Below are 15,447 nucleotides of genomic sequence, written 5' to 3' on the forward strand. Positions count from 1 at the left end.
GCTAGAAGGAACTTTAGAGGTTATCCCTTCTAAGCCCTTCATTTTCCAGATGAACTAAAGAAGGAGGCGTCCTTATAGAATAAAAGGGGTGATCCCAGAAGCCAGGGCTAGAAGCTATAGAGGGGGTCACCCTCTCTCCAGTCTAGATAAATATTGAAAATGGAAACCAAAGCCCAGAGAGGTTAACTAAGTCACCCAGACAGAGCAAAGCAGGATTCAAAAGCAGATCCTTTGGCACCAGATCCCACATGCTTTTTGCTGTGCCATGATGCAGCTGCTTTAGATGCTCAGGCTACAGCCTCTTCACCCTTGCCCTGCTCCCTGGTTTCTCGATGGCTGGTCCAATCTGCTGAAGGATGCCCCTTGCCTTGCTCTTGATGCTTAGTCTCTTATGAACCAGTCCGGCGATCTGAGACTGAGCAACCTTTAGCCAACACCATTGGCTGGTGGGCCCAGTTGCAAAATCTGCAAGGCTGATGTTTTCTGCAGGATCCGTGAAAACTGTAGGGTCAAGAGACTTTGTAAGGACAAAGGTCTAAGGGCATTCCTTGCTTTGGTGTTGGTGAAAAGAAATGTTCTTCCCATCTTTTAATGCTTCCATCTTCATGCCATTTACCACCATTTTATCTCTGTATATACATGTATGTCCTCCCTATGCCCATCCCTAACTTCATCTCCAATCTATTCTGTTTCCTTGACTAATCTCTCCCCTCCCATTCCTCCCTAGGCATGATGACCTGAAGGAAATGCTGGACACCAACAAAGATTCTCTCAAGTTGGAAGCCATGAAGAGGATTGTGGCGGTGAGGGAGGTGGAGGGGGAGGCCAGTGAGGGCAAAGCCTGAGAGGATGCCTATGCTGGTGGGAACAACCTTCCTTCACCCTCTTGGGGTCCTATTCACTTGGTACTATATGAATCACTTAAAATCTATAACCAACTCAAAACTGTATTTCTGGCAAATTTCCCCTCACGGGGGAGCACATAGAGTAAGTAGGGCACAAAGGTAGGGTGGAGATTGGTGCATAGGCCAGGCTAGAGGAGGGTGGAGGGAGTAGCAAGGGAGGTATCCCGGAGGACTGACCCACCTCAGGTAAGGTCAGACTTAGAGAAGGCAGTCTAAACCCAGAGTCCTATGGGAGCAGTTCTACCCTTAGCCTCCAGAGGATGGTGCTGAAGATGGATGCTTCTACATCTAAGGACAGATGGTTTAGGGCAAAGCCCTTTTTGCTCTCCGCTGATTGTTCTGGCCCCCTCCTCTTCCCCAGATGATTGCTCGTGGGAAGAATGCTTCCGATCTGTTCCCGGCTGTGGTCAAGAATGTAGCCTGTAAGAACATTGAGGTGAGGGGTCACAGGGAGGGGCCCAACGGGGAGAGGCTGACCCAGGGAGAGAGTTATAGGAATGAGGTGGGGTAGAGACGGGTCTCCCCTATCAACGAAGATGTTCATGAGATGAAGACATTCATGTATATTGTGCCTAGGTAGGAGTTAGGGAAGATATGTCTCTGTGACCATCTTCTCAGAAGTGTTCCCCTTCCCAGATGAAAAATTCTCGTCTGTGTCTCTGGGGTTGGAATTAGGGCAGGATGGGTCCCAGGAACCCTCTGCTCAGGTGTTCCTCCTCTCAGGTGAAGAAGCTGGTGTATGTGTACCTGGTACGCTACGCAGAGGAGCAACAAGACTTGGCCCTGCTGTCCATCTCAACTTTCCAACGTGGCCTGAAGGTCAGAGGTCGCAATCTTATTCCCCAGGGTCCAGGGTATGCGTGTGGGAGGAGGGAAGAGGGGTTGGAAATGAACAAGGTGGACAGAGGGGAGGACTCTTTTTTGTATTTCACACTGTAGGAAGTGACTCATAAGGTACAGAAGGTAATCCTGCTCCTAAGAGTAAGAATTTCCCATGACTGAACTTAGAATCAAAGGGCCTGTGTTCAAATCCCAGCTCTGCCACTTGGCTCCTGTATCACCTTGGGCAAGTCACTTATCTGGGCCCCCATGTCTTTGTCTGCAAAGTGAGATGATACCCAAGATTCCTTCTAGTTCTAATATTGTAATTTCAAGAATTGCTCTTGGAAAATAGCATGCCTACAATGTGCCTAGTTCTGTGCCAGAAAAAACTGTAGGGAAAACAAGGGAAACAGAGGCATGGCCTTGAGCCGGGCACAAGAGCCTCACCTGGATGAGAGAGCTCAATAATTTAAGGTCAGAATGTGATGTTCAGACTCAGAAGCCCTCAAGGAACCAGGGAATCAGAGTTTTAGAATTCAAAGGGGTTCTAGAGACCATCTGGTCCAGTGCCTCTACTTTCAAGAAAAGGAGACAGACACCCAGAGGTTTTCAATGACTTTCCTAAGGTCAAGTAGCATAAAAATGGATGAAAATTGAAAATTATGCGGAAACAAAAAAAAACATTTTCTATTATCATCTAATCACATCTTAGAAGAAATACTTTTCAAAGAACCCAAGTTTCCTTTGTTGCAAGGGTCTAGCTAAAGCCACGAGTGTGATTAGAATGAGCACTGGACTGGTGGTCAAGAAGTCGGGGTTCGAGTCTTCATTCTGCCATTAATTGTATGGCATTATATCAGTTATTTTTGCTCTCTGGATCTCAGTTTCCTCATTTGTAAAATGTGGGATTTAGACTAGAGGCTCTCAGGTCCCTTTCAGCTTCAAGATTCAGTGATTTGTTACTTGAATTACACTTGCTTTGTTTGGCCTTGGAGAGCAGAGCTAGGAGCCAGAGGTGGACATTCCAATTTAGGCTTGACGTTAGGGTGGCCCCAAAGTGTAATGGGGGGTCTTGGGAGGTTGTAGTGAGTTCCTCCTTATTAGACACAAGCAGAGGCCATATGACCAACCACTTGTTGAATATGTTGAACAGGAGCATGCATTTCATTGCCACCTCAGACCAGAGCACAAGAATAGTACATAGTCAGCCACTGAAAATGGTACTTGGTTTTGTTTTTTTTAAATTGGTCTCTAGCTCTACTAACTCCTCCTATAATCTGCTGTGAACCCTTGTATCCAGGCCAATTCATGCTAATCCTAAATCACCAAATTTCTTCATATGGGACAGTGAGTCAGCTAGGGCATGGACCTCCATAGTTATATCACTTTGGTACATTGTTCAGGTTCACATGCCAGAAGGAAGATGTTTAGGGACCAGAGATGGTCAGGATGAGTGGAGACAAGGAGGTGGTGGGGAGAGTGGGCTAAAGGCTGGGAAGGTACAGTGACCACAGAAGACATTACCTCCTTTTGCCCTTGTCTCTACCCTGCAGGACCCTAACCAGCTGATCCGGGCTAGTGCCCTCCGAGTGCTTTCCAGCATCCGCGTGCCCATCATAGTACCCATCATGATGCTAGCCATCAAGGAAGCTGCTTCAGACATGTCCCCTTATGTGCGGAAAACAGCAGCCCATGCTATTCCCAAACTGTACAGGTGACCTCCTTGGACCCTGGGCCTCATCTCCAACACTAGGGTTGGATTGGGTGTTTAGGGGTGGTGATGGATAGAGACATCATGGGAGTGGGGCAGTAACTGTGATGGAGAACTGGGGAGTGGAGAAGCCTAGGGAATGGGGGTACTAAAGGGTTAGGGGTTTGGGCATCAGAGTAGCAAGGTGTGGGGGGGTCCCAGGTTCAAAGACTGGGAGGCCGCGTCCCTTCCAGCAAGCCCTCCATCCCCCCAGTTTGGACTCTGACCAAAAGGATCAGCTGATTGAAGTCATTGAGAAGCTTCTGGCCGACAAGACAACGGTATGGAGGGCATAGATGGGGATGTGGAAGGAAGGGAGTGTGGATGTCTGAGAAAACACCGAGGGGTGTTGGGGGGATTCTGTAGGGCTTATGATGTCCCCCCTCCCCTTGTCTACCTTAACTGACCTTTCCTTTTTGTTGCTCACATGTGTCTGTCCATATCTTGGTCTCATTTTTTCTTCCTCCTCCTTCTCCTGTCTGAGTCCTCTTCAGCTGGTGGCTGGAAGTGTGGTAATGGCCTTTGAGGAGGTGTGTCCAGAACGTATTGATCTGATCCACAAGAACTACCGTAAATTATGTAACCTGCTGATTGACGTGGAAGAGTGGGGCCAGGTTGTCATCATCAACATGCTGACCCGCTATGCCCGCACGCAGTTCCTGAGTCCCAACAAGAATGTGAGTCCCTGGAGAGTGGACTCAGGGCAAGGGGCAGGAGGCTGTTAAAATAAATAGCATTTTTCACCCCTAGGACTGATAAGACAGAAGTCAGGTCTAATAAACAGTCCCCTGACTGATGGAGAAAACATTATTTTGCCTCAGGAAAGGCAGCTAGGGGTCATGTTGGATAAGACTGCCAAGGCAAATTGTAAAGAGGGAGACAAGTCTGAGAATGGAACCCTCAGGACACAGAAAACACTTGTGGGGAGAGCAGTGAAGAGGATGCTAGATTCATGGGAAGGGGTAGTTTGGGAAGACTTCCTGGAAGAGGCAGCTTTTCAGCAGATTTGAAGGAAAAAAGGAGGTGACCAAGTAAAGGCCTTAAAGTCCTCTTCTCATCCCTTCACCCTCCAGGAATCTCTCCTGGAGGAGAATCCTGAGAAGGCCTTCTATGGATCAGAAGAAGATGAGTCGAAGGGGTCAGGGCCAGGACCAGAGGAGGCAGCTGCTCCCCTGGCTGCTCGGAGGCCATACATCATGGATCCTGACCACCGCCTGCTCTTGCGCAACACAAAGCCGCTACTCCAGAGCCGCAGTGCAGCCGTGGTCATGGCGGTGGCTCAGCTCTACTTCCACCTGGCCCCGAAAGCGGAGGTGGGAGTCATCGCCAAAGCATTGGTGCGACTGCTGAGGAGCCACAGGTGGGGCACACCAGAGGGGCCCTGACCCCCACCCGCACTAATGTCCACACCCACCCTGACTTCGACCTTGCCCCAGCTCTAGCCACTTACACAAAACCCTGGCCCTATTCCGAGGCTGAGGTGGGGACCCGGGTATGGCCATTGCAGAAGCACAGTGAGTGCCTAGCTGGACAGTGATGCCTGACCCTGCACGCAGTGACCCCTGAGTCTCTTTTGAACCTCTTTTGTTCACAGTGAAGTCCAGTACGTGGTGCTACAGAATGTGGCCACTATGTCCATCAAGCGCCGGGTAAGTAAGCTGGGAATAAGACTTCGGGGCCACAGTAAGCATTGTGGGATCAAAAGGCCTGAGGATTGCATTGGTGGAAGGGTGGTACCTCGCCAGGGAACTCATGAGCCAAAGCAGAGATGAACATAGCACACTGCCGAGAACAGTGAGAACACTGGACTGCACCAAGGGTGGTGGCACATGCCTGTCATTCCTGCTGCCAGGCATGCTGGGGCTCTTTGGCCTTGGGGGTCCTGCACTACAGTGGGCCAACCTGATCAGGTGTCTCCACCAAGTCTGGCATAAATATGTATTGGGGAGCCACTAGAGGGCCTAAGGAGGGGCAAACCAGCCCAGGTTGGAAACAAAACAGGTCAAAGCTGTGATGCCAATCAGTGATGGGATCTGGCCCATGAATAGCCCTTGCACTTCCAGCCCAGGTGAGAGAGGAAGATCCAGTCTTGAGGGAAAGGGGCAGAGAGAGGGGGGAAAAGTGAAAGAGAGGCAAAAGATAAAGGAGATAAAGAAGGGAGAAAGAGAGAAGAGTGGGGGAGGGGGAAGATAAGGCAAGAGAGGGAAAGAGAGGGAGAGGGGAGGGAAAAAGAAAAGCAGACAGAGGAGAGGAGGAGAGAGGAAAGAAGAGAGAGAAAGGGGAGAGAGGAGAAGGAGGAGAGGAAAGGAGAGGAAGAGAGAGAAGAGAGAGGGAAGGAGGAAGGGAGGGAGGGAGAGAGGGAGGGAGGGAGAGAGAGAGAAAGAGAGCAAACTGGCCTATTTAGGGTAGAGGAGTGGAGTAAGGTAGCCAGGAGAAAGAAGCCTAGAAAAGTTGGCTGGGGCTAGATATTGGAAAGCCTTGAATGTCAAGCTGAGAAGGATTTGAAAGTTTTTGAACAAAGGGGTGATGTGTTGAGAGCTGGGCATCGGGGGTTGATCTGGCACTGGTGTGTAAGGCGAATTGAAGAGGGAAGAGCTTGTAAGTAGGAAGGCTGAAATTGTCCGGATATGAGGTAATGAGAGTCTGGACTGAAGAGGTGGTAGAAGTGGAGAGCAAAGAGCTGATGCGGGGGTGGGAAGGAAGCTCGTCCATGGCCTGGGGTTGAGATGACGAGTCCCTGTTAATCTCTCTTTGTGTCAGGGCATGTTTGAGCCATACCTGAAGAGCTTCTACATCAGGTCCACAGACCCAACACAGATCAAGATTCTGAAAGTGAGTGATGTTGGCCTACATGACTTAGTGTTCCTGCTATGTAGTACACTGAGCCTCCAGTGACGTTAGTGTGTAACCACCATCAATACAAGGGCATGCAGACCTCCCTGAGAGGCCTATGCATGACTTCCCCCAACACTTGCACAGAACCCTTGCTCTCCCCTGATATTTGCAGCTTCAGGCTCCTAAATCAGGTCTTCATGCACAATGGGGACTGGAGCCCTGATCCCCAGAGCATAAGGCTTAGGTGAGAGATCAGCTGATAACTGAGGAGTCTGTGGGAAATGAAATCACTTGATTCCATTTAGAAGTTCATTTAGAGCAGACTGGCCAATCCCTATCTATAAACATTCCTATTCCCATAGCCATCTGTCCAGTCCCTATCTGTAATTCTATACTTTTGCCCATGATCTTCCCTATCTCTACCTCTATCCCAATGCCAATGATCCTACCCCAAAAATGGGCATTTGGCCTGGCAGATGGGCCAGTCCTGCTTACTGTTCCATTTCAACACCAAGTGTGATCACAATTCTGGAAATGCATCAGAACTTCTCCTACACACAAACACTGTCACGGGCACATAGCTATTCTCCAGCAAATGCATCCTGCCAGACCTGCCTGCCCTAAAGAAACCACATGCACCAATGCAAACACATCCATGGCACGTATTTATATTTGCGTATACTCTTGGCCAGGTGCAAATGCTTTCAGCCCTTCGTACAAACACATATACTCATTAAAGAGTAGAAAGAAGAAAGGCCCCAGAGGTGGGAAACATGGGTTCTGATTTCAACTTTGCCACCAATTCTATGTGTTAACTTGGGCAAGTCATTTAATCTTCATTGTCCTCTATTTTCTTATTTGTAAAACAGAACTAACCATCTTTCCCCCATATTTCACAGAGTTTTTGTGATGATCAAGTGAGGTATTGGCTAGGAGAGCCTGGAATGCTACATAAATATAAGGCAAATGAGAAGCAGATTGAAGGTCTTTAGACATTACTTGCTTTCTCTGCTTCTCCCTGCAGCTGGAGGTGCTGACCAACCTTGCCAATGAGACTAACATTCCTACAGTCCTAAGGGAATTTCAGGTACAGGGGTATCTTTTGGCCAGAGTGGACTTTGTCCCTGGGGATAGAGATCATCCCAGATGATCACTCAATGGGATAAAGAGATCAGCAAGACCTTTCAGGCCCCCCAGATTCAGTGGAATCAAATTTGCTTTAAGGAAGGGAGCACTGGTTGCTCCCTTTCCTCCTCTCCACCACCGTCTCACTTATTTTCCAACATCTTTGGGTTTCTAGACCCCACCACCTTCCAAATCAAGGGGAGTCGCTGTCCTACTTGGGTGATCCCATTCTGGCTACCCGACTTGGGGAACATGACTCAGTGATGTAGGGGTGGGGAACCTGTGGCCTTGAGGCTGCAGATTCTCCATCCCTGGCAGTCCAAGGGGGTCCCTGTCTTGCCTGTGGAGTCACTGGACCTGGAGATTAGTACCCAGCCTCAAGGGTTACTTCCCAGCCTCAAATTCCCCATGTTTGTATTGCTAGACCTACATCCGAAGCATGGACAAAGACTTTGTGGCAGCCACAATCCAGGCCATTGGTAGATGTGCCACCAACATTGGCCGTGTCCGAGACACCTGTCTCAATGGTCTTGTGCAGCTTCTGTCCAACCGTGATGGTTAGTATCCATCTATGCGTTCAGCCTCAATGGGGTGTGTTAGTCACTGGGACAGGAAGTATCCATCTATTTGCCCAGCCCCTATGGGCAACGGGGAAGGATCAGAGGATGAGAAGGATTATGGAGCCAGAGAAGCAGTCTGGCACAGTGGAAAGAACACTGAATTTGGAATGGGGGACTTGGGTTCCAAATTAAGACTCTTTGTGACCTTGGGCAAGTTCCTTAACTTATGAGTTCTGTGTTTTTTATTTGTAAAATGAGATTGAATTAGATTACCTCTAAAGTCTCTTCTAGTGCTCAATCTGTGATCTGTCCTCTTGACCCTCACATGTGCATCCGTCCATCACATGAGTCCTTGGTCCATCTGTCTATCCACTTTTCCAGGATTCACTGTGTCTGTCACCTATGGCCCATGTGTTTCCACTGGGTCCTCACAGATTGTCTCTCTATTCCCAGAGCTTGTGGTTGCTGAATCGGTTGTCGTCATTAAGAAGCTGCTGCAGATGCAGCCATCACAACATGGAGAGATCATTAAACATCTGGCTAAACTGACAGATAACATCCAGGTGGGCATGTGACCCTTGGGGAGCAAGGACAGAGCCTGAGAGATGCATGAGAGAAGGAACCCAGCTTCAGGCATCAGATACATGGAGAGGACTTAGAGCCGACCCAGATGGTCCCCTCAGAACTCTAGGATGGGGCAACGGAAAGACAAGCACCCCCCATGCTCATGTCCCTACCCCGGGCCTGTGCCCCTGCCCATCTAATGCCCACATCTCTGTGTCCCCCAGGTGCCCATGGCCCGGGCCAGCATCCTCTGGCTCATTGGTGAATACTGCGAGCACGTGCCCAGGATTGCCCCTGATGTTCTGCGGAAGATGGCAAAGTCCTTCACAGCAGAAGAAGACATTGTGAAACTACAGGTCATCAACCTTGCTGCCAAGCTCTACCTGACCAACTCCAAACAGGTAGAGGACCCAGAAACACCCAGTGACCCACGCCTGTACCCTGGGACACCCACAAATACATGCAGAGAGGCACACCAATGCTCACTGTAGGGTATAGGGATAGAACAAGGGGAGGAGGCAGTGTGGTCTGGTGGATGGAGGGGCAGCCTTGGATTTAGGAAGACCTGAGCTCGAATGGTGACTCTGATGCACACACAGGCAAGTTACAGCCTCTCAGTGCTACAGACAATACTCCCACACTTACAGATAAGTTGCTGATCTGCATGATTTGGGGAGAAATTTTGCATCAGGCAGTTGGTGAAAGCACATGTCTGGACCAAAAAAAAGGTTTGGGGGTCAGAGGTCTCTGTAATCATGACTGTGGATAAATACAATGTGAGCTAGAATTATATGTGAGCAATAGCTAGAAAACATTTAAATGTTCTTAGTGATAGAGCTCAGAGGAAAGAGAGAGGACAGGGAGGGTGGAACAGGGGGAAGGAAGGCTGGGTTTGGACACAAAGGACCTGCGATCGAGTCCTGGTTCTGCCCCTTCCTGTCTGGGTGACCTTAGAAAAGTCACTTATACTCTCTGGCCTCAGTTTCTCCATCTTTATATATGGAGGGAGTTGGTTTCTACCTTGGCCTAGTTGATGTAACCACAGAAAGAAATGGGCAGACAATGGAGATGGCTGATGGGGCACTAATTAATTGTGAAAAGGAAGTGCAGCGACCTGTTTCTTGTTATCCCCTTATGAAGTGTGACATTCTCCCAGAGTCCAAGACTTACAGGGCCTCTACAGCTTCCCAGGCTAGCAGGCTTCTCTCTGTAAAATCCTCCAGCCCTGTGGACAGTCTTCAGCCTAACTATGTGAAGCTACATTTGTAATCCTGAGAGACTTCTTTACACGCTTTTTAATGGAGGCAGGTAGGTGGCTCAGTGGATAGAACTGGGCCTGAAGTCTGGAAAACCTGAGTTCAGAATCAGACTTCAGACATTCACTGGCTGTGTGACCTTGGGAAAGTCACTTAACCTGTTGCCTTAATCCACTGGAGAAGGAAATGGCAAACCACTCCAGTATTGTTGCCGAGAAAACCCCATATAAGGTCACAAAGAGTTGGGCACAGCTGAACAACAACACCTCATTAACCTTATTTTCTGTGATTAGGGTTTGATGAATGGGGGAAAGAGAATTAATTGATCTGGAAATGTCCTAACAAATTCCCCCCATCTCTCCCTGCCCCCTTCTCTCTCTCTCTCTCTCTCTCTCTCTCTCTCTCTCTCTCTCTCTCTCTCACACACACACACACACACACACACACACACACACACACACACACACATTCTCTGTCTCTGTCTCTCTCTCTCTCTCTTTCTGTGTCTCTGTCTCTCACACACACATTCTCTCTGTCTGTCTCTCTCACACATACACACATTCTCTTTCTGTCTCTCTCTTTCTCCTTTCTCTCTGTCTCTGTCTCTCTCTGTGTCTGTCTGTCTCTCTCTCCTCTCTCTCTGTCTCTGTCTCTCTCTCACACACACACACATTCTCTCTCTCTCACAAACACACGCACATATTCTCACTGTCTGTCTGTCTGTCTGTCTCTCTCTTCTCACACACACACACACACACACACACACACACACATTCTCTCTCCCTCTCCCCCTCCCTCCCTCCCCCACTCTGTGTCTCTCTCTTTTTCCTCTTTCTGTCTCTGTCTGTCTCTGTCTCTCTGTCTCTGTCTCACACACACACACACACACACATTCTCTCTGTGTGTCTCTCTCTTTCTTCTTTCTGTTTCTGTCTCTCTCTCTCTCTCTGTCTCTGTCTCTCTCTCCCTGTCTCTCTCTCTCTCTCTCTCCTCTCTCTCTCTCTCTCTCTCTCTCTCACACACACACACACACACATTCTCTCTCTGTCTCTCTGTCTCTGTTTCTCTCTCACACACGTATACATATACTCTCTCTCTGTCTCTCTGCCTGTCTCTCTCTGTCTCTCTGTCTGTCTCTCACACATACCTCTCTCTCTCTCTCTCTCTCTCTCTCTCTCTCTCTCTCTCTCACACACACACACACACACACACACACATTCTCTGTCTCTGTGTCTGTCTCTCTCTTTCTGTGTCTCTGTCTCACACACACACGTTCTGTCTGTCTCTCACACACACATTCTCTCTGTCTGTCTGTCTCTGTCACATATACACACATTCTCTCTCTCTGTGTCTCTCTCTTTCTCCTTTCTCTCTGTCTCTGTCTCTCTCTGTGTATGTCTGTCTCTCTGTCTGTCTCTCCTCTCTTTCTGTCTCTCTCTCTCACACACACACATTCTCTCTCTCTCGCAAACACACACACATATTCTCACTGTATGTCTGTCTCTCTCTCACACACACACACATTCTCTCTCCTTCACCCCCTCCCTCCTTCCCCCGCTCTGTGTCTCTCTCTTTCTCCTCTTTCTATCTCTTTCTGTCTGTCTCTGTCTCTGTCTCTGTCTCTCTCTCTCTCTCTCTCTCTCTCTCTCTCTCTCTCACACACACACACACACATTCTCTCTCTGTGTCTCTCTCTCTTTCTCCTCTCTGTTTCTGTCTCTCTCTATCTCTGTCTCCGTCTCTGTCTGTGTCTCTGTCTCTCTCTCTCTCCCCTCTCTTTCCATGAAAAGTAAGGGAACTTCACTGGATGACTTCTAAGGTCCATTTTAGCTCTAACCCTATGAAAATACACACCTTGAGCTGGTGGGCAGTGGGTCTGAGCACAAAGTTTGCCAATCTCAGGAGTTCCCCCCACCCTGCCGCTCTGCTCTTCGTTGGTCCTGCGTGTACCTACCTTTGAGGATTCACTTGTCTGTATCTATGGGTTGGGGGTGAGCATGGGGAGAGGAGGAATAATTTCAGAGCAGCATGGGGGCCTGGAATACTAATTTGACACTAGCTAACAAAGAAACTAGGCTTATGCTTTTAAGAACCCACCTTTATCTCTCCTGGGGTGGAGAGAGGCCTGGTGGATTCCAGGACCAAAAGCATTGGGGAAGTTCCCCCTGGACCCAGTGAGGTAGAGGAGATGGTATCCTTAGGGCCTAGAGCTTTAGGTTCAGAGGCTTTAGGGCCTGCTAGACAAGTGGTGTCAGATCCTTACAGGCCACATTATTGACTTGTGGACCTCTGCAGGGGCCCTGCAGCCTTGGCAGCAGCTGTTTCATAAAATCTTGAGCCAGCTTTTTTGTCTGGATCCATGTTTCAGTGAGACCAAGATACAGCACTGGCCTTCTTGGGACAATGTGGTCTTTGCCAACCTGACCATACATACAAATGGCCACCAGGTTTGTTGCATAAGGCCTGACCTCTAATAGGTGCTTAATAAATGCTTATTGATGGATCAGTTGATCAATTGGTGTTTGAGAAAGTGTGGGTGAGGGATCTGACCCTGGACTGTGTCCTGTTTTCATAGAACAACAAACCTTGGTCTCTGTAAGGGTTTCCAGAGACAGTATCTGAGAATGTTTAGATAGCTCTAGTACCTACTTCTGGTGGAGGGACTTGTCCTGGAAGCAGTATTTTTTAAAACCAGTTGGTGAGATCCATTAGGTATTTGGTGTTGGAAAAAAGGAAAGAAAGAGAAAGGAGAACAGAGAAAGAGGAAGGAAGGAAAGAAGAATGGAAGGGATGGAAGGAGGAAGAGAGAGAGAGGAGAGAAAGAGAGGGAGGGAGAGAGAGAGAGATTTATTAAATGCTTACTATGCATCAGACACTGGCAACATTTAAGGAAGTGCTAGATTGAAGATGGCTTCAGCAGTACAACCTGGACATGGCTTGGGGGTGCAGTGAGTGTACACTCCCCAGCAGAGGGCCCAGCCTTCTGGCCAGGATAGCCACCAGCATTCAGCTATAGTGGTATCTCTTCAGGCAGGCCCATTGACTGCACCAGTGGAATTCCGGGGTCTGTAATAAAGCCCCTCCCACCACAGGGACCTAATGATCGATATGCTCCTCATAATGGCTTCCCTGCTTAGACAGATCTATACCCTTGATGAGAAAGCATGGTAGGTTCTGTGTAGGTATCATTCCTCCTTCCCAGTGGCCTACAGGGCCCCTATTCTTATTGGTGCCTAAAAGAAATAGGACAAGGTGGAACCAGAGGTTAATTACTGGGGTTTGAATGAGATAACCGTCTTCAATCAATACCTGCTGGTGGTGATATACTTTCTAAGGAGAGTATTGAGGGCACAAATTAACATGGTTAGACGACTAGCGGTGGCAATAAAGGCCACTAGGTGGCGCAGCGGATAGAGTGCTGGCCCTGAAGTCAGGGAAGACCTGAGTCAAATACAGACTTACACAATTACCACCTGTACAGTCCAGTGCAAATCACTTAACCTCTCTCTGCCTTATTTTCCACATCTGTAGAATGAGGATAGTAATAGCCTCAGCCTCCCAGGGTGGTTATGGCGATAAAATAAGAGCACTTGTAAACCTTAAAGCACCCTGGAAGGGCTAGTTATCAGTGTTCTCATTAATGTAGTACAGATTCATTCAGGAGAAGGTGGCCTTGTGGATACATGAAAGGACTATGAGTCCTGCATCACACCCTTCAGGCCTGTTGGTGCCCAGGAGTCCCGTTCCAACAGTTTCTTAGTGACATACTGGTTCATGCACTAGACCTAAATGTGTGATGATATTTAGATTTTTTTTCTTCTCACCACACCAAGGAATGTGTATTCCAGGTGAGGAAAAGGCTCTATAACGTACCTGTTAATAGCCTAGTTTGTAAGGCAGTGAAATGTGACTTCCATAAGAGCCGCCTTGTGTTGCTGGGTTTTGTACTTGACCTTGCAAATATCCACATGGAACCCTTCCCACTTCTTGGTAATTCAGCTGTCTAGGCAGGCACTGACTGCTACCAACTGTTCATTTTTGAACATCCACGTTGACAGAAGCAATGGCTAGGCTAAAAAGAAGGGAATCTTGTAAGAATAAGCTTTTTAGGGTTTTGAGCATGCATTCACAACATTACTACATGTCTGTCTCACTAAATATAAAAAATGGTCCTGAGGGGAAGGTGTTGAGTCTACAGTGAGTGGTCTTGGGAGCAGCACTGACCCAAACTCAGGAAGACTAGACAAAAGGTATCATAATGAGGATGGGTGGAGTTGTTTCCACTGACCTCTTCATGGAAGCTGACCTTGGTGAAATAAAATTATGTTGTTATGGAAAGTAGATGCCAGCTGTGAAAATGGTCCTCAAGTTGGGATGAAAACTTAATCAAGGAAACCATTTACCCAGTAATAATCCTCATAGACCAGAACTTGGTTTGTTACCAGGAAGCCCAGGTATTGTCTACACAGCAGGTGCAGCTAATTGGCTAGACTGGTTCAGTTCTTAGACTTCTGCATGATTTTTATATTTTAGGAGCTCCACCTAAATCCACTTAGGGAAAGCAATATGGATGAGAAGCAGAGGGTGTCCCACTGTGCTAAGGAATGGCAGGGTATTCTCAGGAAAAATGGCAAACTCGTCATTCTTCATTCAATGATTTCTCCTCTGGGGTCCCAACATCTCCCCAAATGGAAACAAGGATTCAGCCTCTTGGAGCAAGAGTTCTTAACTTGGGATCCATGAGAACTTGTTTTTGTTTTAATATTTTGGTAAATATTTCAATATAATTAGTTACCTTTATAGTCTTATGTGTTTCATTTTATGCATTTAAAAATTTTATTCTGTGAAGGGGTCTGCAAACTTCACAAGACTGCCAAATGAGGCCATGAGACAAACAAGGTAAAGAACTCCTGTCTTAGAGGTGGGAAATGTTTAGGTTTCATGGAGTTACTTTGTATTAAGGTATCTAGCCAAGGCAAGGAGGATGCATCCAGTTCAAAATATCCAGAAAGTGATATAGTACACACATAAAGTAAACACAAAATATATACAAAATAAACATTTGAGCAGGTGCTGAATATTTACTTGTTAGGGATGTTTGGTGTTACTAAAGCATTTATTTATCTCTGCTTCTGCTTGGGGGAGGGGAAGGGGAGTTACAAAGGGGACTTCCGCACTCAGCCTGTTAGGCTTAGAGTACCTACCTCTAAGAATCTCTGGGTCCCATGGTTCTTCAGGTAGGTATCTCTGGTTGTTAAAGGACCATTAGCAATTTATGGTGCCCATAGTTTCCTAGGCCTAGGGAATCATTCTTACCTTTTGATATGTTATTAGATGAGAGGATTCACATCTAGTGGTACTTGGGCTTCCACAGGGGATCCATAGACTTAAGGTAATCTGCTAGGCTGTTTGAGCCTGGGATGACCTTATGCATCTCTCCTTCAGATGGCCTGTCCCTCCAGGTACTCTGTCTCTCCTGGACTGAGGGAAGAACTCAAATCATGTCTCTGGCACAGTGTATTAAATTCCATTAAGCTCCTCCATCCAGATTATCCTGTTGGCATCTTGTTTGTATGTGCTTCTTAAGAGCAGACTTTTTTTGACCTTTCTTTGTATGTCTTAGTGCGGTT

The 15,447-nt window shown here is 47.7% G+C and overlaps 1 protein-coding gene across 1 annotated transcript in view; it reads left to right on the forward strand.

The window, feature by feature from the left end:
- AP3B2 (adaptor related protein complex 3 subunit beta 2) overlaps nt 1–15,447 on the forward strand; it is a 60,670-nt gene that overhangs the window by 23,805 nt on the left and 21,418 nt on the right. The window contains exons 2-14 of the mRNA XM_036737094.1: nt 728–803; nt 1,267–1,341; nt 1,629–1,724; nt 3,281–3,441; nt 3,692–3,758; nt 3,972–4,154; nt 4,551–4,837; nt 5,072–5,126; nt 6,238–6,309; nt 7,337–7,399; nt 7,862–7,994; nt 8,451–8,560; nt 8,786–8,962. Coding sequence (XP_036592989.1) covers nt 728–803; nt 1,267–1,341; nt 1,629–1,724; nt 3,281–3,441; nt 3,692–3,758; nt 3,972–4,154; nt 4,551–4,837; nt 5,072–5,126; nt 6,238–6,309; nt 7,337–7,399; nt 7,862–7,994; nt 8,451–8,560; nt 8,786–8,962 — 1,555 coding nt within the window. The remainder of the gene's footprint in view (nt 1–727; nt 804–1,266; nt 1,342–1,628; nt 1,725–3,280; nt 3,442–3,691; nt 3,759–3,971; nt 4,155–4,550; nt 4,838–5,071; nt 5,127–6,237; nt 6,310–7,336; nt 7,400–7,861; nt 7,995–8,450; nt 8,561–8,785; nt 8,963–15,447) is intronic.

Source organism: Trichosurus vulpecula, chromosome 8 (assembly GCF_011100635.1).
Source record: "Trichosurus vulpecula isolate mTriVul1 chromosome 8, mTriVul1.pri, whole genome shotgun sequence".
Lineage (NCBI taxonomy): Eukaryota > Metazoa > Chordata > Mammalia > Diprotodontia > Phalangeridae > Trichosurus > Trichosurus vulpecula.